The following is a 20379-nucleotide window of genomic DNA, read 5'->3' on the forward strand; positions in this document are numbered from 1 at the left end:
AACGTGCAAACTCCACACAGTCACCCAAAGCCAGAATTGAACCCGGATCCCTGACACTGTGAGGCAGCATTGTGCTACCAATTCTTACAATCTCCCCTTTCTAAACCTCATCATATCCCCTCCGAGCCTTCTATGCTTTCCCAACATGCGACGGCCCTTCCCCATCCGTCATCTTTCCAATTGCTGCTTCACCACATGTCTCACCATCTGGGTCTGATAACCAGCAGACATGCCACTCACGGGGAGAGGGAACTTCTCCTCCACAACTTCAGCTACACTTTCCCGACAAAATTCTCCTGTTTTCGGGTAAAAAGAGCTCAAACACATGCCTTCGAGCCGGAGCTGCCCTGTGTGCAACCCCTCAATCCATAGTGGGCAGCACGGTAGCACAGTAGGTAGCATTGTTGCTTCACAGCTCCAGGGTCCCAGGTTCGATTTCTGGCTTGGGTCACTGTCTGTGCGGAGTCTGCACGTTCTCCCTGTGTCTGCGTGGGTTTCCTCCCACAGTCCAGAGACGTGCAGGTTAGGTGGATTGGCCATGCTAAATTGCCCTCAGTGTCCAACAGGATTGGGTGGGGTTACTGGGTTACAGGGATAGGGTGGAGGTTTGGGCTTGGGTGGGGTGCTCCTTCCAAGGGCCAGTGCAGACTTAATTCGATGGGCCGATGCAGACTCTATTAGCCAAATAGCCTCCTTCTGCACTGTAAATTCTATGGTTCTATGGTCGCCACCGGAAGTCACTAAAACCCTATCCCACAGTGCACTTAAACTGTAAAGGTCCCCTTTCGCTATGATACTGCAAAATTCAGTTTCATCAAGCATATCTATTTTCCAGATTTATTTTACTTACGATTTTCCCCCATTTATAATGTCTATTACTCCCTATCAATCCCCAATATAACACAAATCATTCAGGTGACCAGCTCTTAGGAAATCCTAATTATCATCTTTGAGCTGTAAAATACTTACCACCATTTAACTTTGATGTTAGTGCTAATAAATGAAACTGGATCTGTTAAGCCATTAATAATGCTTTGATCCTTCAGTTCTATTTACAATCTGCCAAGAATAGCTATTCACTTATCACGTTACCTGTACTATAGGGAGAAAAGCCAGTTAAAGAAAACATCATAAGTAAGTCATGTCTCCCTTCACAATGTAACATTGACAGCAAAAAGGATACAAGTGGTGCTTTAGTTTTCCAGATCTGGGTAACTGGAAGGTTTTTAATACTAGATTTAATACCAATGGGGTAACTGCCATATTTATTCCTCAATTAGCAAGGTGAATGTAAACTTTCTCTTACCTGCTAGAAAGAGGTTCAGATATTCATTTCCACCCAGATTGACAGAGCCCAAAGAGCTAACATAATAGCCCAGACTGCCAGTGAACCACACAAGCCAAACTGTGACGGTCCTCTTAGCCAAATTCCAGGAACGGAAAAGATCCAGGATACTGGTTTTCTTTACTTTGATTATGCTTTTCTTTCTTGCAATTTCTTTGTCTGTTGAATCCTCAGGACTATTCATTTGCATCACAGAGACGTGACAAGGGATCTTGACTTTGTTCCATCGAGCAATTGTGTCAATCAGTTTCTGGACTTCTTCAAACCGCCCTTTAGCCAGAAGCCACCAGGGTGTCTCCGGCAATAGCCAGCAGCAAAATATGAATGGGATGGTCACAAGCGACAGTATGAGTTGGTAGAAACGCCAGGTCCGTACCAGGAATCCAACCAAGGCAACTACCATGATGCCAACAGCAAAATAAGCATGGACGTGCATAGATGCCCAACTGCGGGCCTTCAATCCAGTATATTCTGTCACATAGACAAAAACTACCACAAGGTAGCCACTAGAAACCTGTTTCAAATACAAAAAAAGAAAGAATTACAGAGAATTCTACAAACATTTTCATTCTTCTATAAACTTTATGTTACTCTCTTCACTTGCAATCCTTTCTCTCTTGCACATTAGACACAAACTAAAGAGTGGGAAATCATTCTGACTTTTTAACCTTCGTCTATGTCTTGTTGCAGATGATTGCTAGGATCCATGGATTCTCCTGTATTTATTTATTTCCCTACTTAACACCCTGCATGGCCAAGTTCAAAGCACTTACATTTTAAATCTAGGGCATGATTTAACTAAATGGGAACAAAGTCCCATAGCGAGCGCATTTAGCCACGTGATTCCCGGCGCTCGCAATGCTGAGAAACATAATGCTATAAAATGTCACTCGCGTTAAGTAAAGGGCCTTTGCGGGGAACCGGCGGCTGATCCACACATAGTCCCGTTTTGTGCAATGAGGAGCTCTGCTCGCTGGAACGCCTCAGTTATGAGAGATCAGGACACTATTTTTAAATGGCATCCCGATCACTGGACAATGCCCGAACGAACCCCCCACCTCCAACACTCGCGTAGGGCACCCTGGCCCGATCACTGTTCAACAAAATGCCAGCTTGGCACCTTGACAGTGCCAAACTGTCCAGGGCCCAGGGCCTCCGATTACCTGGGAGAACCCCACAAGTGCCATTTGTCTGGTCCCCATTTGTGGAGACCAGTACCGAACAGTGCTCGCTCGAGGTGAAAGACAGATCCCACACCTCGGGAAAATCTGCATATTAAAGTGAGACTAGCTGTCTTGCTTTAATATGGGGATTTTCGAAGAAGTGATCCCGCCCACAATGGATAGGATTTACTTCACAACGTCTCAGGAGATTGCGCTAGACCTCGCAAAGTGTTGCGAGCCGGGTAGATCCCAGGAGCTGGGTCTCCCGGCTTCTATCGGCCATGCTGCGCTGCGGCAAGCTGCCTTTCGGGAGCAGCGTGGCCGTAAGCACAGTGGTTAGCACTGTTGCTTCACAGCTCCACGGTCCAAGGTTCGATTCCCGGCTTGGGTACTGTCTGCGCGGAGTCTGCACGTTCTCCTGTGTCTGCATGGATTTCCTCCGGGTGCTCCGGTTTCCTCCGTAGTCCAAGGATGTGCAGGTTAGGTGGATTGTCCAATCTAAATTGTCCTTAGTGTCCAAAAAGGTTAGGTGGGGTTACTGGGTTGCGGGGATGGGGTGGAGATGTGGGTTTAGGTGGGGTGCTCTTTCCAAGGCCCTGTACAATTGCAGCAACACATCCCTGCTTCTATACTCGAAACCTCTTGCAATGAAGGCCAACATACCATTAGCTTTCTTTACCGCCTGCTGCACCTGCATGTTTACCTTCAGTGAATGGTGCACAAGGACACCCAGGTCCCGCTGCACATCCCCCTCTCTCAATTTACAACCATTCCTGCTTTGCTTCCAAAATGAATAACCTCACACTTATCCAAATTATACTGCATCTGCCATTGGTTTGCCCACTCGCCCAACCTGTCCAGATCTTGTTGTAGGATCCCTGCATCCTCGTCACAATTCACCCTCCCACCTAATTTGGTATCATCTGCAAACTTTGAGATGTTACATTTTGTTCCCTCATCCAAATCATTTATATATATTGTGAATAGCTGGGGTCCCAGCACCGATCGCTGTGGTACCCCACTGGTTACTGACTGCCAATTTGAAAAGGACCCATTAATCCCTACTCTTTGTTTCCTCTCTGCCAACCAGTTTTCTATCCACCTCAATACATTTCCCCCAATCCCATGCGCTTTAATTTTGCACAATAATCTCTTATGTGGGACTTTGTCAAACGCCTTCTGAAAGTCCAAATATACCACATCGACTGGCTCCCCCTTGTCGACTGCACTGGTTACCTCTTCAAAGAATTCCAACAGATTTGTCAAGCATGATTTTCCCTTCATAAATTCATGCTGACTCTGATTGATCCTGCCACTGCTTTTTAAATGTTCCATTATAAAGTCCTTGATAATGGATTCAAGCATTTTCCTCACTACCGATGTTAGGCTTACTAATTCCCTGCTTTCTCTCTACCTCCATTTTTGAATATCGGAGTGACATGAGCTACCCTCCAATCTGCAGGGACAGTTCCAGAGTCTATAGAATCCCGGAAGATGACCACCAATGCATCCACTATTTTCAGAGCCACCTCCTTAAGCTCTCTGAGATGCAGATTCTCAGGCCCTGGGGATTTATCTACCTCCAATCCCATCAGTTTTCCCAGCACCATTTCTCTACTAATGTTGATCTCCCTTAGTTCTTCCCTCTCACTAAACCTTTCATTCTCCAACATTTCTGGGATCTGATTTGTGTCCTCATTTGTGAAGACAGAACCAAAGTATGTATTCAATTGCTCAGCCATTTCTTTGTCCCTTATTAGGCATTCCCCTATTTATGTCTGTAGTAGGCCTACATTTCTCTTTACCAATCTCTTTCTCTTCACATATCTGTAGAAACTCTTAGTGTTAGTCTTTATGTTCCCTGCAAGCTTCCTTTTGTACTGTACTTTCCCCTTCTTAATCAATCCCTTTGCCCTTCTTTGCTGAATTCTAAAGTGCTCCCAATCCTCAGACCTATTATCTTTCTTGGCCAATCTGTATGCTTCTTCCTTGTATCAGATACTATTTCTAATTTCCATTGTAAGCCATGGATTGGCCCTCTTACCCCCTTTGCTTTTGTGCCAAACAGGAATGAACAGTTGCTGTAGTTCCTCCATGCGTTCCTTGAATGTTTGCCATTATCTATCCACTGTCATCCCTTTAAGTAACTCTCCTCAATCTATCAAGGCCAACTCACGCCTCATATCCTCATAGTTCCCTTTATTAAGATTCAGCTCCCTAGTCTCCGAATCAACTACTTCACTCTCCATCTTGATAAAAAGTTCTATCATGTTTTGGTCGCTCATCCCCAAGGGGTCTCGTACAGCCAGATTGGCAATGATTCCCTTCTCATTACACAGTACCCAGTCTAAGATGGCCTGCTCTCTAGTTGGTTCCTCCACATATTGGTCAAGAAAACCATCCCGTGTACACTCCAGGAATTCCTCCTCTACGGTATTGGGCTAATTTGATTTGCCCAATCTATGTGAAGATTAAAATCACCCATGATCACCGATATTCCCTTATTAAATGCATCTCTAATTTCTTGTTTAATGCCATTCCCAACTTCATCATTGCAGTTTGGGGATCTATATATGACATCCATTAATGGTTTTTGTCCCTTGGTATTTCTCAACTCTCCCCATACAGATTCCACATTGTCAGAGCTAATATCCTTTCTCACTATTGTGTTAATTTCCTCTTTAACCAGCAGTGCCACACCACCACCTTTTCTTTTATGCCTGTCCTTCCTAAATACTGGTACATACATTATGTAAATACATAATGGTAGCATAGGCATTTACCAATAGCGGGTAACTTTAACCTAACCCGTTGAATGAGAAACAGGCTGGTTTTAGATTGCCCACCTGTCTTCACCACATCGAAAATTACTCTCCTACATTTTTACCCCGTTAAACAATGCCTTGATTGTAAAATTTTCATCCAAGTTTTCAAATCCCTGCATGATCTTGCCCTCCGTATCTCTAACTTTATCCAACGACAACCCACTGAAATATCAAAATTCCTCCAATTTTGGCCTATTAATCATCCCTGATTTTAATCTCTACATTACTAGCAGTCGTACAGACAAATTAGGATCAGGGGCCACTCAGCCCCTCGAGCCTGCCCCACCATTCAATAAGATGCTAAAGCAGATTGACAGGGTGGGTGTAGAGTGAATGTTTCCACTTGTTGGACATTCTAGAACAAGACGCCATAGTTTTAGGTTTAGCGGTGGCAGATTTAAAACAGAAATGAGGAGGAAGAAGGAGGTACAGGCTTGGAGGGCTGAAGGGCCATTCTTGTGCTGTATTGTTCTTTGTTCTTGAATTACTTTATTCAAAGGGTTGTGAATCTGTTGAAATGTCTACCCTAAAATGCAATGTACGCCAAAACACTAAACAAATTTATGGAGGAGATAGACAGATTTTAAATTAGGAGCAGGATGAAGAGTTATTGAGATGGAAATTGGTAGGGCCACACTTGGAATATTGCGCACAATTCTGGTCGTCACACTATCCAAAGGATGTGGAGGCTTTGCAGAGGTTTACCAGGATGTTGCCTGGTCTGGAGGGTGTTAGCTATGTGGAGAGGCTGAATGGACTCGGACTGTTTTCATTAGAGGGGTGACCTGATAGAGATTTACAAGATTACGAGGGACATGGATAGAGTGGATGGTCAGGCACTCTTTCCCAGGGTGGACGGGTCGGGTCAGTCACCAGGGGGCACAGATTTAAGGTCCGTGAGGCAAAGTTTAGAGGAGATGTGTGAGGCAGGTTTTTTATGCAGAGGGTAGTGAATGCCTGGAACGCGTTGCCAGGGGAGGTTGTGGAAGCAGATACATTAACAGCGTTCAAAAGGCATCTTGACAAACACATGGATATAGAGGGATACGGCAGAAGGAAGTGCTGAGGGTTTTTGGCAAAGGTAGGTATCATGACCGGTACAGGCTTGGAGGGCCTGTGCTATACTGCTCTTTGTTCTTGAATTACTTCATTCAAAGGGTTGTGAATCTGTTGAAATCTTTACCCCAAAATGCAATGGACACCAGAACACTAAACAAATTTATGGAGGAGATAGACAACATTTTTAATTAGAAGCAGGATGAAGAGTTATTGGGATAGCAGGCAGGAAAGTGGAGAGATGAGATCAGCCATGATCGTATTGAATGGTGGAGTAGGCTCGAGGGGCTGAATTGCCTAATCCTGCTCCTAGTTCGTATGTAATGTTCAAAGATCATGGCTGATCGGATTGTAACCTCAACTCCGCCATCAATCCGTTAGCTGCCAATAAACTAACCTCTGAAATTTCCTCCCTAAATCTCTCTGGTTCTCCTTTTTACTGGCAACTCCTGCACACCCATTGGCTATCAATATGAAAATGGCTTTTTCGAGACTAGGAAGCAAATTACCAGCCTACCTAGTGGACGTTGTCACATTGAGGTTTGAGTTAATTTTTTTTCATTCAGAGTAACAAATTCTTTTTTTCCCAATTAAGGGGCAATTTAGAGTGGCCAACCTGCCTACCCTGCATTTCTTTGGGTTGTGGGGTTAAGACCATGCAGACACGGGGAAAATTAGCAAACTCCACACGGACAGTGACCCGGAGCTGGGATCGAACCCAGGTCCTCAGCGCCGTGAGGCAGTATTGCTAACCACTGAGCCAACCCAGAGGTTTGAGTTAATTAGAGAGTCAGCATGGATTTGTAAAGGATATATTGTGCTTGAATTTTTTGATGAAGGAACAGAGAAGGTTGCTGAAGGAAGAGAAATGGATGTTGTCTGTACGGAATTTTTAAGAAGGCGTTTGACAAAGTGCCACAGAAAAGGCTAGTTAATGAAGTTGAGGTCGATGGAATAGGAGGATCAGTTCCAGCTTGGATAAAACATTGGCCTGAACACAAGACAAAGTGGCGCAAATGATTTGTTTTAGATTGGGGGATGGAAGGCAAGAATCATTTGCAATGACTTCGCTGCCTGCTCAAGCACCTTTACCTCTGATGCTCCCCAAAAGCATCTATTCTAGGCCCTGTCCTATTTCTCATCAACAGGCTGCCAAAGGCAGTGTTAGTTTTCACATGTATCCCATCCTCCACCTAAATTATCAGACTGCTGATTCAACTTTGTGACCAAATATGACACCAAGGCTTCATTCTGTACAATTGCCAGGGAGATGGGTGGACTCAAAGCTCGGAACAAAGTTTGTAGCAGGAAGTGAAAACAATGAATTGTCTTCCCAATATTTAATTGGAGGAAATTTCTGCTCATCCAGTACTGGATGTCAGATAAATAGCCTGATCTCATATTCATGCTATCACTAAGACTGCCTATTTTCACCTCCATAACACTGCCCGACTTCTGCCCGTCTCAGCGCAACTGCTGTTGAAACTCTTATTCATGCACTGCACTCCTGGCTGGTTCAATCCACTGCACCCTCATGGTCCCATTCTCACTCATCTGAGTCCAGGGATGCAGTGACAATCCTTGGTGAAATCCCTGCAGCCACCACACCCGGCGGCGCTGCCGGCAATGGAAAGCTCCTGGTTTCGGATTGGTTGGCATCTCTCAGTGGGTGTGATTCCACTGCTGGGGTCTTAAGTCATGAAGAATGCTCTACATTGGCCAGTTAAGTGCCTGCAAGACACAGAATTTGGACGGAACACCGCCATGGAAGCAACCTGGGCTTCTCACCATTTCTCCAACGCGTGAATCATAGAATTTATAGTGCAGAAAGAAGCTATTCGGCCCAAGTCTGCACCGGCTGTTGGAAAGAGCATCCTACTTAAGCCCACACCTCCACCCTAGCCCCGTAACCCCACCTAACATTTTTTGGACATTAAGATTAATTTAGCATGGCCAATCCACCTAACCTGCACATTTTGGACTGTGGGAGGAAACCGGATCACCCGGAGGAAACACACGCAGACGCGGGGAGAACGTGCAGACTCCGCAAAGAGAGTGACTCAAGCTGGGAATCGAACATGGGACCCTGCAGCTGTGATGCAACTGTGCTACCCACTGTGCTACCGCCGCCAAAGTGGGAGGGACCCGCACCACGAACAATTAAATTCCGCCTATAATTTGAAGCCTGGATCAATTCTTTACCAAAATTGACTGATCTACCCAACACCTAGTAAAAGGAAATAAACATATGCGGCAGTTCAATACACACCAGGGCTAGGAGGAAACGGACAACGATGAAGCTGTAATAATCATTGGTGAATGCAACAGCCACTCCAAACACAAACTGAGCTGTGCTTGTGAACCACAGTATAGATCGGCGTCCCACCCTACGGAGGTTAAAAAAAGAGATTAAGAATGACAAATTCAAGTATCTGAAATCTCAATGAAATATGTTACTGTACCTAAAACTGTGCAGATAAGTAAAATATTAGCTCACAACTAACATGAGACAAAGATGTTTCTTAGGAAGAGTTCCAAAGATTCAAATTAAGTGGTCAATGCAGTTTGAATCAGAACTATTTCTGCAGTAAACAGAATTGTACAACTGGAAATAATATTTAAAATATTCATACCTAAAAATACAATAGCAGTTTAATTTTAAAAAACAGGATTATCTAGTTTTTAGCATCGAGACCTATCGTGACAATTGGTTCTTTTTGAATCAAAGTGATTTGTTCGTCTAAAACCTACAATTAATGTTATCAATTTGGATACCTGGCAGGTTTGTTTCGCTATGTTGTTACTTTCAGCTGATCTGAGCAAGATGCCTATCTGCTGGGCAAAGAATTGGGAATTTCACCTTGTGAGACAGCTGTGAGCAGCATTGTTAAGTCACAGGAGGCGGAATCTTAACCATATTTTTTCAAATTGTCAGTTGCAATGAGAAACCAGGGAAATCCCGTTGGCACCAATGACGGGAAACCTCACCGCATGTTCAGCCTCTTTAACAATTTTTTTTTCTCCACGTGTATCACGCCGCGCTAATGGCGGCTTGTCTGGGAACATGCCCGTCCTGAGAAAACTGTAATCAGTGGGGCGCTCCTTTTAAACACTTCCCAGCAATTGTTCCAAGTCCAATCAGGGAGATGGCTGTCAGAATGACTGCACCACGTTTTACAGAGGGCGCTCTCAGCAAACCTCTCAATGTGGTTGAGCAGAAGCAGGAAACCGTCTACCCACAATTGGGTAGACGTCCAGCCAGCAAGGTGACCAGCCCCATCTGGGAGACTGTGGCCGTGATTGCCAGCACCAGCTCAATTCAAAAAAGTATGTGGCTACAGTGTCGTCAGAAGATTAATGACCTTCTTCGTGCATCCAGGGTAAGTCTGCCTCATGTTTCATTCAGCACCCCTTAACACAGCCCTCACACCTCCATGAGCGGCACGGTAGCACAGTGGTTAGCATTGTTGCTTCACAACTCCAGGGTCCCAGGTTCGATTCCTGGCTTTGGTCACTGTCTTTACGGAGTCTGCATGTTCTCCCCGTGTCCGCGTGGGTTTCCTTCGGGTGCTCCGGTTTCCTCCCACACGTACTACTGTTGTTAGGTGAATTGGACATTCTGAATTCTCCCTCTGTGTACCCGAACAGGCGGCAGAATGTGGCGACTAGGGACTTTTCACAGTAACTTCATTGCAGTGTTATTGTAAGCCTACTTGTGACAATAAAGATTTTTTTAAAAAAAAAATCTTACTCACACCCACCTCAGGTGTCACATCACTTATTATACGCCCCCTTGCTTCCACCGTATAATGCCCACAGTAGCCCCGGTGCCCTGAAATGACTGCAGCTAATCACCTGCCACTCATACCAGACTTCATCCCAATATGATGTGTTAAGACTCCTGCCTACACTCTTCCCAGCTACACTCAATCAGTGGACCAGCCCAACCATGCTCGCAGCCCTTGGACACCATGGATCCGAGGTAGACATCTTGGAGACCATCAATCTCACTGCAGTCGTTCTCCCCACATAAGGATCTTCAGGCCTCTTGTGAATGGAAAACACCCCTTGTCTGAGTCCCCCACTGCCAATGCAGCCTAGCATCTCATGGGACCTTACCCATGAACCTCACAGTCGTCCCCAGTGCTGACCCTGTGGATTCACCTGCTCCCATCCACTTTCCTGCTGCCCCTTCAGAAGGACAATCACTCAGAGGTGATATCGCCACAAGCCCAGCAAGGAGGACACTGGAAGCGCTGCCTCCATACCAGACACTAGACCCCTTTAAACCTGGAGGCTTCCAGCCACAAAAGGATGCTAAAGCCTGTGAGTGATCCCACTCTCTGAGGTGCCAATTCTGACCCTCACCCCACACCCGACTCCAGGTTGAACTTATTTGGATCCCCTGTGCTCTCTCTGCTGCCCCCTCTGTGACTGACACCCTGGAGGGAATGGTGATCTGAGCACTCACCTCCAACATCCCCTTCAGAGGAGGTGGGGTCGTCAGGTTCTCGCTTTTATACAGCCGTTGTAAACCATGGACCAATGAATATTCAGTAAGGGGGTAGACCCAGCGGTAAGGCTAGCGAATGATTTTATAATGTATCTAAGTGAGGTTCCTGGCTTTCTGTGGCAGGATTTTCATTCCGCCACTGGCGAGTGGCCTGGAAAATCCGAAAACACAATCTTGCCGGCAAGCATTACATTTCCCGATTCTCGGCATTTTTCTGCCCGCATCAACATATTTGCTGACGGCTAACGCGGGCTGAAAACACCACCCAAGGAGTCAGCTATTAATTTGGTTGTTGATTGTGTGTGGTTTGATGAAAAAAAGAGAGAAATGGAGGCATTTCATATGCAAAATAAATCATTCTTACATGTTTTTAAATGAGATCCAGAATTTAAGTGTCATGGGAATGTCACTTTAAGAAATGTTTGTCTGCTCAAGTGGCTGCAGTGATGTCAGAGTGTGGGTGGAGCAGAGCTCTGGTTCTGCTTTTTAGTTCCGCTTTGAGGAAAAGCTTGGGTGTGTCTGTGTTTTTTAGTTTTGTTTTAGTGTTGGAGCTGCAGCCAGCCAAATAAGGCGTAATTTTGATCTCTCTGCAATCTAAAGACTATCTCTAGATCATTTGGTGAATTCAGAGTGATAACTGCTCTCAGTAGAGAATTTAAACCTGATGTGCTTCTGTAAAAAGGGTTTTTGTCTTATGGATGTTAAAAGGAAAGTTTAAGGATTACTTAAGAGTGTTGTATTCTTTGGGGGTTGTATTTGAATTGATGGTTGCTAATATGTTCACTGTAGGTTTTAAAAAGGTTAACTGAGTTCATAGAATAAACATTGTTTTGCTTAAAAAAATACTTTTAGATTTCTGCTGTTTACCTGTAGAGTATGCTGTGTGCTCCCCATATCACAATCTAGTAAAAGTCATGGGTCAGGTGATCTCCATGATATACTTTGGAGTTCTCTAAACCCTGGCCCATAACACAAGGAAGTTGGTTGATGCTGGGATGTCAGACTAGAATGATGGACCTAATTTCTCAGCTCACTGACTAGAGTATTGCGCATTAATTGCATTATTAAATACAATATAAATCTTTCCTTTTATTATTCATAGCATATTTTATAAACTTGTGTAAATTGTATTGGGCAGCACGGTAGCACAGTGGTTAGCATTGTTGCTTCACAGCTCCAGGGTCCCAGGTTCAATTCCCGGCTTGGGTCACTGTCTGTGTGGCGTCTGCACATTCTCCGTGTCTCCGTGGGTTTCCTCCGGGTGCTCCGGTTTCCTCCCACAAATCCCGAAAGGTGAATTGGACATTCTGAATTCTCCCTCTGTGTACCCGAACAGGCACCAGAACGTGGCGACTAGGGGCTTTTCACAGTAACCTCATTGCAGTGTTAACGTAAGCCTACTTGTGACAATAAAGATCATAATAAATTTTTCAAGCCTGTTTGCCTCAAAACATACATGCCAATTGGTTTATCTGAGTCATATTCTCCTTCAGGTTTCCCTATTAGTTGATCTGCTAAATTGCCCCTGAAGTGTGGAGGTTAGATTACGGGGATAGGGTGGGGTGGACGAGGGAGCAGGCCAGGATGGAGTGCTCTTTTGGAGGGTGGGTGCAGACTCAATGGGCCGAGTGGCCTCTTTCTGCACTGTAGGGATTCTATAGATTTCTCTGCAGTATAGACAATGAACCCAGCAGCTGATTTATAAATGGTGCCTTCCGAGCAGCTACTGCTGTCAGCTGTTGTCTGTGGTACTCAAATGTCAATTTTCTCTCCAGCTGATTGAAGAGTGGAAATTTAAAGTCAGCGCTAAGAAGCAAAGTTTAAGTCAGAACAAAGAGCTAAGACTTGATTGTCGGAAGTAGATCAACAGCTCATAGGCATCCACTGACTAAAAGAGAAAGAAAATGCATTTGGGGACACAAAAGAAGCTTTGGCACTTTGGCCCTCATCTCATAAAAGAGTCCTGGGTTCCTGGTGTCATTTTGAGGGTCTGCTTTATTTGTCATTGCCCTATACTTGAGTCATCCCAATATTTTACTCATCAAATTGGTAAATGCACTGCAAATCTGGCACAAACAAATTTACAAGGTTTTCCTTTCCTTTTGCTATTTTATGACTCTTAAGACGAAAACATCACCTTTGGTTTGCAACTTGATATGCTTCTAGGCTTCCGAGATTGACTACCAGTAGGCTGTACAAGAATAACCGAAGAACAGCAAGTAATTTGAATTTTCCTTCTTAGGGTTTTTGCTAAGGAACTGTGCAAATCTCCACACTGTCACTTAGATTATGCATCTAGTACTGAATCAGATTCAGCATTATCAATCCAGTTTCCAATGAATGTTAAGCTCATTGCACAAATTCTCAGTTACATGGTGTTAGGAGAGTAGATGGTAACAAATCTGTTGCAAGCAGATCTCCAATGTGCGATATAGATTTAAAGGAGTCATGGGTGGTGAAAGAGAACTGGTTCAATCTAGTTGAAACGTCATGTGAACATGGTTTCAGATCAGATCCTCTGTCAATATACATAGCAGATACAAAGTCAACTCAGCCCAACTTTCCTGTTGTCAGTTGAGCATTTACTGGAGGTTTCTATAAAAAGTTTTTGGGAATTTCAATCCATACAACATACATGCAAAGAAAATAGATTGATTGGTTATTCATCTCACTGCTGTTTTTGAGACCGTTCTGCATGCACAATAATTTTCTACTGACAATCGTAAATGTGTGGAAATATTGGGCAGCACAGTAGCACAGTGGTTAGCTTTGTTGCTTCACAGCTCCAGGGTCCCAGGTTCGATTCCCGGCTTGGGTCACTGTCTGTGTGGAGTCTGCACGTTCTGCCTGTGCTGCGTGGGTTTCCTCCGGGTGCTCCGGTTTCAATCATAATTCATTGTTGTCAAGTGCTTTGGAATGTTTCTGAGGCATATTAAGGTGCTTATGAGTATAATGTTTTTCTTATTTCTTGTGGGAACTTAGGCCGGGATTCTCCCTTCTGGGGACTAAGTCCCCACGCCGGCGGGAAAACCGGCGCCAACCATTCCGGCATCAACAGCCCCAGAAAGTAAAGAATTCTCCAAACTTTCAGAGGCTAGGTTGACGCCGGAGGGGTTGGCGCCGCTCCAGCCAACGCTGACGGAACATGCAGCCCCCCTCCCCCCCCCCTCCGTGGACCGCCCCCGCATACTCACCTGCCAGGTCCCACCGTGCATGAGGTGAGTAATTCACGCCGGCGGGACTGGCAACAAAATGGACGGCCACTCAGCTCATCGGGGCCCAAAGAATCGCTGGGGGGCTGTCAACGTCCCCTGACCGGCATGGCAGGAATCCCGCCGCCACCCGGAAAACGGCGCCGGAGAAAGGGCGGGGCGGCGAATCCCGGCCTTAGTATCTGAATACAGCTGCATTTGACCTGGGATACTTTCACAATGAATAGAAGGGTATTTAATTGAATTTTCACAATAGAATCCCAACTTATTTTGAGCTAAATATTCAGAAGTTTTAAAAAGGTCAATTTTCCAAAAGCAGCACCGTTGCAGAGAATCAACATGTTGTATTGAACTGTGGAACTCTGCCTATGATTCCTCACAAAATGAGTTCCCTGTGGCGGGAAAACAATTAACAAAAATCATATTGTTTTATAACAGACAGAAAGTAAAATTAGGGGCTAAATGTCCTTGCTCACTCTCGTGTACAACCCTAGTCGTCAATTAGAGAAGAGCATTGGGAGAAGCCCGAGAGCAAGTTTCCAGTCCACCAACTCAGATGGGGAATGGGAATGATCCTCCTTGAAATAAATCACAAATAAAATGTCAGAAGTTAACAGAATTAGCAACAATAGAAAGAATTACCTGTCAGCAATATCCCCAAACACCACAGCCCCCAGTAGGACTCCAAACATAAAGATGGGCTGGATGAGTTTTGCTAGCCATTCCCTGTCACAGACCAGGTCCCACTCAGTCACAATGCTGTTTTCAATGTGGCTTTGATCATAGTTAAAACCATCAGTGCAGGAATAACGTGTCCTGTTGCCTTTAAAGTAATTCACCAGCTCAAAGCTCCCGTTTCTTTTGAAGCGACTACATTGCTCGGCTTCCCAGATCTCTCCATTTTCCATTTGAGCGATAATACTGCGTGATCCCGGAGTCCACAAGTTCCACAGATCTCCAGGGCCAGCTGTCGTATTTGAAACAAGGATTGTGGTCACATTTCCAGGTAACTTGCACACGAACTGTGGTGTTACAGCAAGAAATACTGAGGCCAAATAGTGGATTCCACATGCTATAGTTTGGAAATTAACCACAAAATATACAGAAGCTTGGAATCTGGAAAATACAAAGACATTCTGATTAGCAGCCAATGAAAGCAAAGTTGCACAGCATAATGTTCTTAGCAAAATCATTACTTCTTAAAATAAACAACTTGTTCTCATAAGATCAAAAGCTAGGAGTGAAAAGAAATTAAAAACTGGACAACAGGAATGAGTATTTTAAGAGGAAGTTGCCTTTAGTCTTCAAATGCTGCTGTGTCTGCTGATAAGTATTATTAAGTAATGTCCCTGAGCAAAACTTTTACTTTTTTCCCCCGATGAAAACAAAAGCCAATAAGTACAAGTGTAAAACATTTACCTTCCAAAGTGGCCAAGTTTGTCAAATAGCTTTTCCAGGGTCTGTGGTGCCATGGAGATCAGTGGTACTTGTTGCCCTGCCTTTTCAGAAAGAGTGAAAGTTTAAGAGGACTGAAGGTAATTGGAGATTTGGCATGAGGACAAAGTAGAAGATAAATGGGGTATGGAGCAGCTTGAACTCCTCCCACAACCCAGTGAAAAAAAACACACACAAATTGCATAAACCATACAGTTACTTTCTTTCACATTTTAAAGCATAACAATGGTTAAAATATTAACGTTACCGTCAGTGTACTGTCCCTAACAAACGTCTTACTCCTGCTTAAAGACACATCCATTCTCTTACCCGCGCCCCACCATCACCCGCCCACCCTCCAACAGATCCTGTTTTTCCCCAACCCAGATCAAAAATTGATAAAACGTTATCATTCAGCCACAGCTTTGGAATACTGAAATTACAGGTTTTTCTTTCATTTTCCAGAGCCTACTGAAATCTACAACAATTTCATTTGAAATATTTCACATCGAGCAGTTTTTGTTTCCCCCATCAGGTTTACTTACCCTACATTTTATCACCGGTACTTGAGGGTCCCGTCACATTTTGAACTTATGAACCTGATCTGAAAGCTGCATGACACAGTCATTGGAAAAAGTGTTACTTAACTTTTCATTGTTTTAGCACAGGGATGACAGCTCTGTTCCAACAGCAGCTTCTTGTTATATTTTAAAGCTGTTTATTATTCAATTGTGTGTTTGGTAACTTTGTAGAGGCTGCTGTGTGGTAACTTGTGTCCCCCAACGTTTCATAAACCAATGATTACAATTTATAAAACATTTTATTTTTTAAAAAAATTTATTTGACTTTTGAATTGACTCACAAATGACATTTAGGCCTCTGTAAATATTTGCATCAGGAGTCTAAAAGGGCACCATGTGATCTGTTCTTTTTACCCCAATAGAAGCAAAAATCATTTTGCTTCACACTGGAGACTACACACAGTTGTGCAATCTTCTGTTATCTTGTGGCACATGATAAAATAAAATATAAAAAAAGCAGCCTCCCTTTCCTGAACTTTTACAGACCTAACTGAAACGGATTAGAAACTGCTGCCTTTCTCAAGGGCAATTAGAGATGGGCAATAAATGCTGGCCTTGCCAGCAATGCTCACATCCAAGAACAAATGAACAAAAATCCCTGGTTTGAATTTCTGCAATTATTTCATTCTTCATTAAGGCTGCCTAATCTTTGGAATACTTGCACTTTTAAATACTCCGTGTAAATTGTGAAAAGAAAATATACTTCTCATCAGGAGAAATCACACATAGGAAAATCACAATTGTGTAACTGGTTGCTGAGATTCAAGTTCACTAGCAAGACATTCTGTAGACATAAAGGGCAAATATATCACCAAGAGGCTCCCAAGATAAAGGATCAACACTCTGCCTTGGTATGGATACCATATTCTACAGTTGTTTCAGACCTCATACAAATCTAACTCATCACCTAGTCCTCTATCCAGTCATGGATCCATTGTACAAGTCAATGCAGCAGTCCGCTCCAAACTGTGACACTCATCATGTGCATTTCCTTTCTCAAAAGGTAAAATATTTTTAAAGCTATATAGGAAAGTGTTCCATTTTGTGAAATGGATCACTTTTACATTTCTAAATCAGCTGTAAACCTCAGGGTCACCTATATAACAGGCTGACTCCAGATAGTTTCTATTTATTGTTCGGTTAAATGCCATTAATGTAGCGAATAAAGTTTTTTTTGACAAGAAAAATGATTTGCTCTTCAATATTTAAGGCATAAAATTTAGTCATCATGGTTTTCTCTCAAGTGTATATTTTGAATATTTTAACCTACTGAAGTCACATTTGCACTTTCTGGAAAATGCTTTACTAACAGAAACAAACCTACGGTTTCTAGCTCCTGAAAAGTAGCCAGTGATGAGGGGCTGCTTGCCCTGATCACACCAAAACTATTATTGAGCAACCTAGGTAAGGGGCCAAGGAGCAGACACAACAAAGATTAAATGAATAGGAGAAAAGAGGAGGTAAATCAAGAATTGATAATTATTAGAAATATGAAGGAAATATACTGTACAATGTTGAAGCTTGACAGGCACATCATTGTAAATGAAATACATTAAATGCTGATTGAGTATGCATTTTTCATACTTGCATTAATCTTCATATTTTTCTAAAAGATTCAAAATTGTGCAAAAATGTCTAGGTAGGGACAAATGGGTGCAAAATTCAGATAATACGTACAAGTTGAAGGTAAGAAAATGTTTTAATCTGTTGGTAACTTTTGTTTGCCCCGTCTCTTTTGTTTTATTCAAGCAGTTATGGAGTTTTGTTATTTCCTGCACCTGGCCTATTTGAAGAACATTGTTAAACACTAGCCTATTTTATCATATTCTATCCTTTTCTGATTTTCACAGTTAAGAATCTGGCATCAAAAGGATATATGTTGGATAATAAACAATTTGCTTCTAGAACTTACAAACAATGTTTCCTGTTTGAGCAACAGTGTCAAGAAACTCTGCCATTTTGAACTGCACTGTGTTCTGCTGATTGGATAGTTATACCACTGTTGCGGGCCTATTTTCTGCTAAGCACGGCTTACTGCATTTCCCACCAAATGAAAGTGAAGTAATCCAATTAGAAAGTTATTGCAAGAATCCACTTTAATTAACTTAACTAGAAATTACTTGGTTGACTTCAAGAGTTAAGGTCTGGCAATAGCAACATTAGAACACTGCAGAAAATGGTAGAGAAGCAATGGGAAAGCTGCATTTCACAAAGGCAGAAGTAGAAATGTCGACAAATGAGGCCATGCCAAAAGGGGTCTCCATATTTTCCACATCTATGCACGCAGAGACATGCAGGCAAGCATGTGAAGAATTATGAAGTGGTGAATGCTATTGCTAGGAATAAAGAAAACACTTTGATGTTTCTAGAGTTAATGATGTTACAATTGAACACAAAATAGAAAGGAAGACATCTGCAATTCAGGAAGAACTTGGCACCTCAAGAAGAGGGGTTTGATAACTTCTTCCTGGAAACTCAGGAGTTTGTGATACCAGCAGCTAGTTCATTGAGTCTGGTTAATGTTGCTAAAATAATTACTATTACATTGAAACTGTATGCTGAAGCAGTTTCTTAAAATATAATGGTGAAAACATAGTGGATCAACATTTCCAGTGTGAGAAAATTCTACTTCTAGATGTACCAGGATCATTGTGACTTGCCTGCATCAGTTCTGCTACAGAACTCACAGAAAGAACTATCACAACTACAAACCCTATAGCATTCAATACTAGCAGCAACCCAGAGAGGCTATACCATTACAATAGCCATATTATCACCACCTACATGACATAAGCACCCATGGTTCACTGTGGATATTGAACTGCACCAGGAGAAGCACCCTATTGGATCATGTGATGACATATAGATACAGTATGAGTCTCTATGTAGTGCAATTATCTATTGGACAAAACTGCTTGGCAGCTTACGATGTTAGAAGTAGGCAAAACAGACCTACAAACATGCAGTGGAGCAAACCATGCAGGAACTGCACACTGACATGCATATTGCCCTTTTGCTGACGGAAATTTAATTTATTATGGAACATAATATAAATGACCTTGTTGACAGTTTGCAATCTGAGCTCACTTGACTGTTTTAACAGCCTTAGTGAGGGATTGCAGACTACACTGATGCATGCTTTGATAACATCAGAGCTACAATGCAAATTGCTCTGATTGTAGCTGTTGCTGATACCAGGGAAACGCTCCGAAAAAATCTGTGCAACAGGTAACAAGACTTTGGGCTATACTTGCATACTGCTGTCCCGATGGGATCTTACAGAACTTAAAGATATTAATCACATTGATCTTTAACCGTTGTCAAGTTAGTTAAATGGGTGGCTCCCAAAATCTGCAGAACACATTTAAGATGAGAATCTTCTGGTTATTGTCTGTGGCTGAGACTACATTGAATGACCTCTGTGCAAAAGTTCCAATAGTATGAACTATAGGCACTAAACAACTAAACGTATCAGAACTATTACTCAGTGGCAATGTAGCCTCCACCACTCTAACGTATGATTCTTCCAAACTGATCTAGATAACAGTCCTTTCTCTGCTGGTAGTGCTTCAAATAGAGACACACAAAGATCACAGACACCAATTCATCCACATATTAAAGAGCAGTTCTAAGACATACAAAGTGTCACATTAGAATCTGCAAACACAATGGGCCTGATTTTCACTCTGTTAACGGAGTTAAAATCAGGCCTAATATTGTTTAAAACACTTCAATCATTAGTTTATGATATCTGTTACTCATGAACTGGATCCTTACATACTGATACAATTGTATCTTTTGAAACTTTAAGTCTATTAGTGTGAAAAAGGTAGATATATTGTAATTTTAAGCATAACATTTTTTCATATTATATCAGTTTTATTGCATTCAGATGGGTGACTTGACTGTGACCATGGAAAAGGGAGAGAGTGCTTTAAGCGAACAATGAACTATTAAAGTTTGAACTAGTCTCTCACCATGGTATCTCCCTGTCTCAGGATGTTCAAGGTCCTCTTCGTCCACTGCCGGAATACAGCCATTCTTCTTGTATGTCGAGATATATGCCCTTCTAGATTACAATGTTAAGCAAAATCCACATGGCATACTTTGTGTGGTGAATAATGTACAGTACCTCAAAACCAAAAGATCAGAATTTATTTCTGGAATAGCTTCTTTACATTTGCATACTTAATTATATTTATACTCAGTTCTACTTTCTGACAATTGAAAAGCGTTGGAAGATGTGTACG

General features: G+C 42.8%; 1 protein-coding gene across 3 annotated transcripts in view; it reads right to left on the reverse strand.

Annotated features, from left to right (window-relative positions):
• The window catches only part of slc22a16 (solute carrier family 22 member 16), a 175050-nt gene that overhangs the window by 78221 nt on the left and 76450 nt on the right, over positions 1-20379 (reverse strand). Inside the window, exons 2-7 of one of the 3 annotated variants that reach the window (XM_072500019.1) lie at positions 20107-20198; positions 16094-16159; positions 15534-15613; positions 14757-15230; positions 8659-8776; positions 1307-1859 (exon numbers count right to left, since the gene is read on the reverse strand). In XM_072500019.1, the coding sequence (XP_072356120.1) occupies positions 1307-1859; positions 8659-8776; positions 14757-15230; positions 15534-15586 (1198 nt within the window). In that variant the 5' untranslated portion in view covers positions 15587-15613; positions 16094-16159; positions 20107-20198. The remainder of the gene's footprint in view (positions 1-1306; positions 1860-8658; positions 8777-14756; positions 15231-15533; positions 15614-16093; positions 16160-20106; positions 20199-20379) is intronic. The other 2 variants (XM_072500020.1, XM_072500018.1) reach the window with 2 other exon arrangements.

This window comes from Scyliorhinus torazame, chromosome 4, assembly GCF_047496885.1.
Source record: "Scyliorhinus torazame isolate Kashiwa2021f chromosome 4, sScyTor2.1, whole genome shotgun sequence".
In the NCBI taxonomy this organism is placed as follows: Eukaryota; Metazoa; Chordata; class Chondrichthyes; order Carcharhiniformes; family Scyliorhinidae; genus Scyliorhinus; species Scyliorhinus torazame.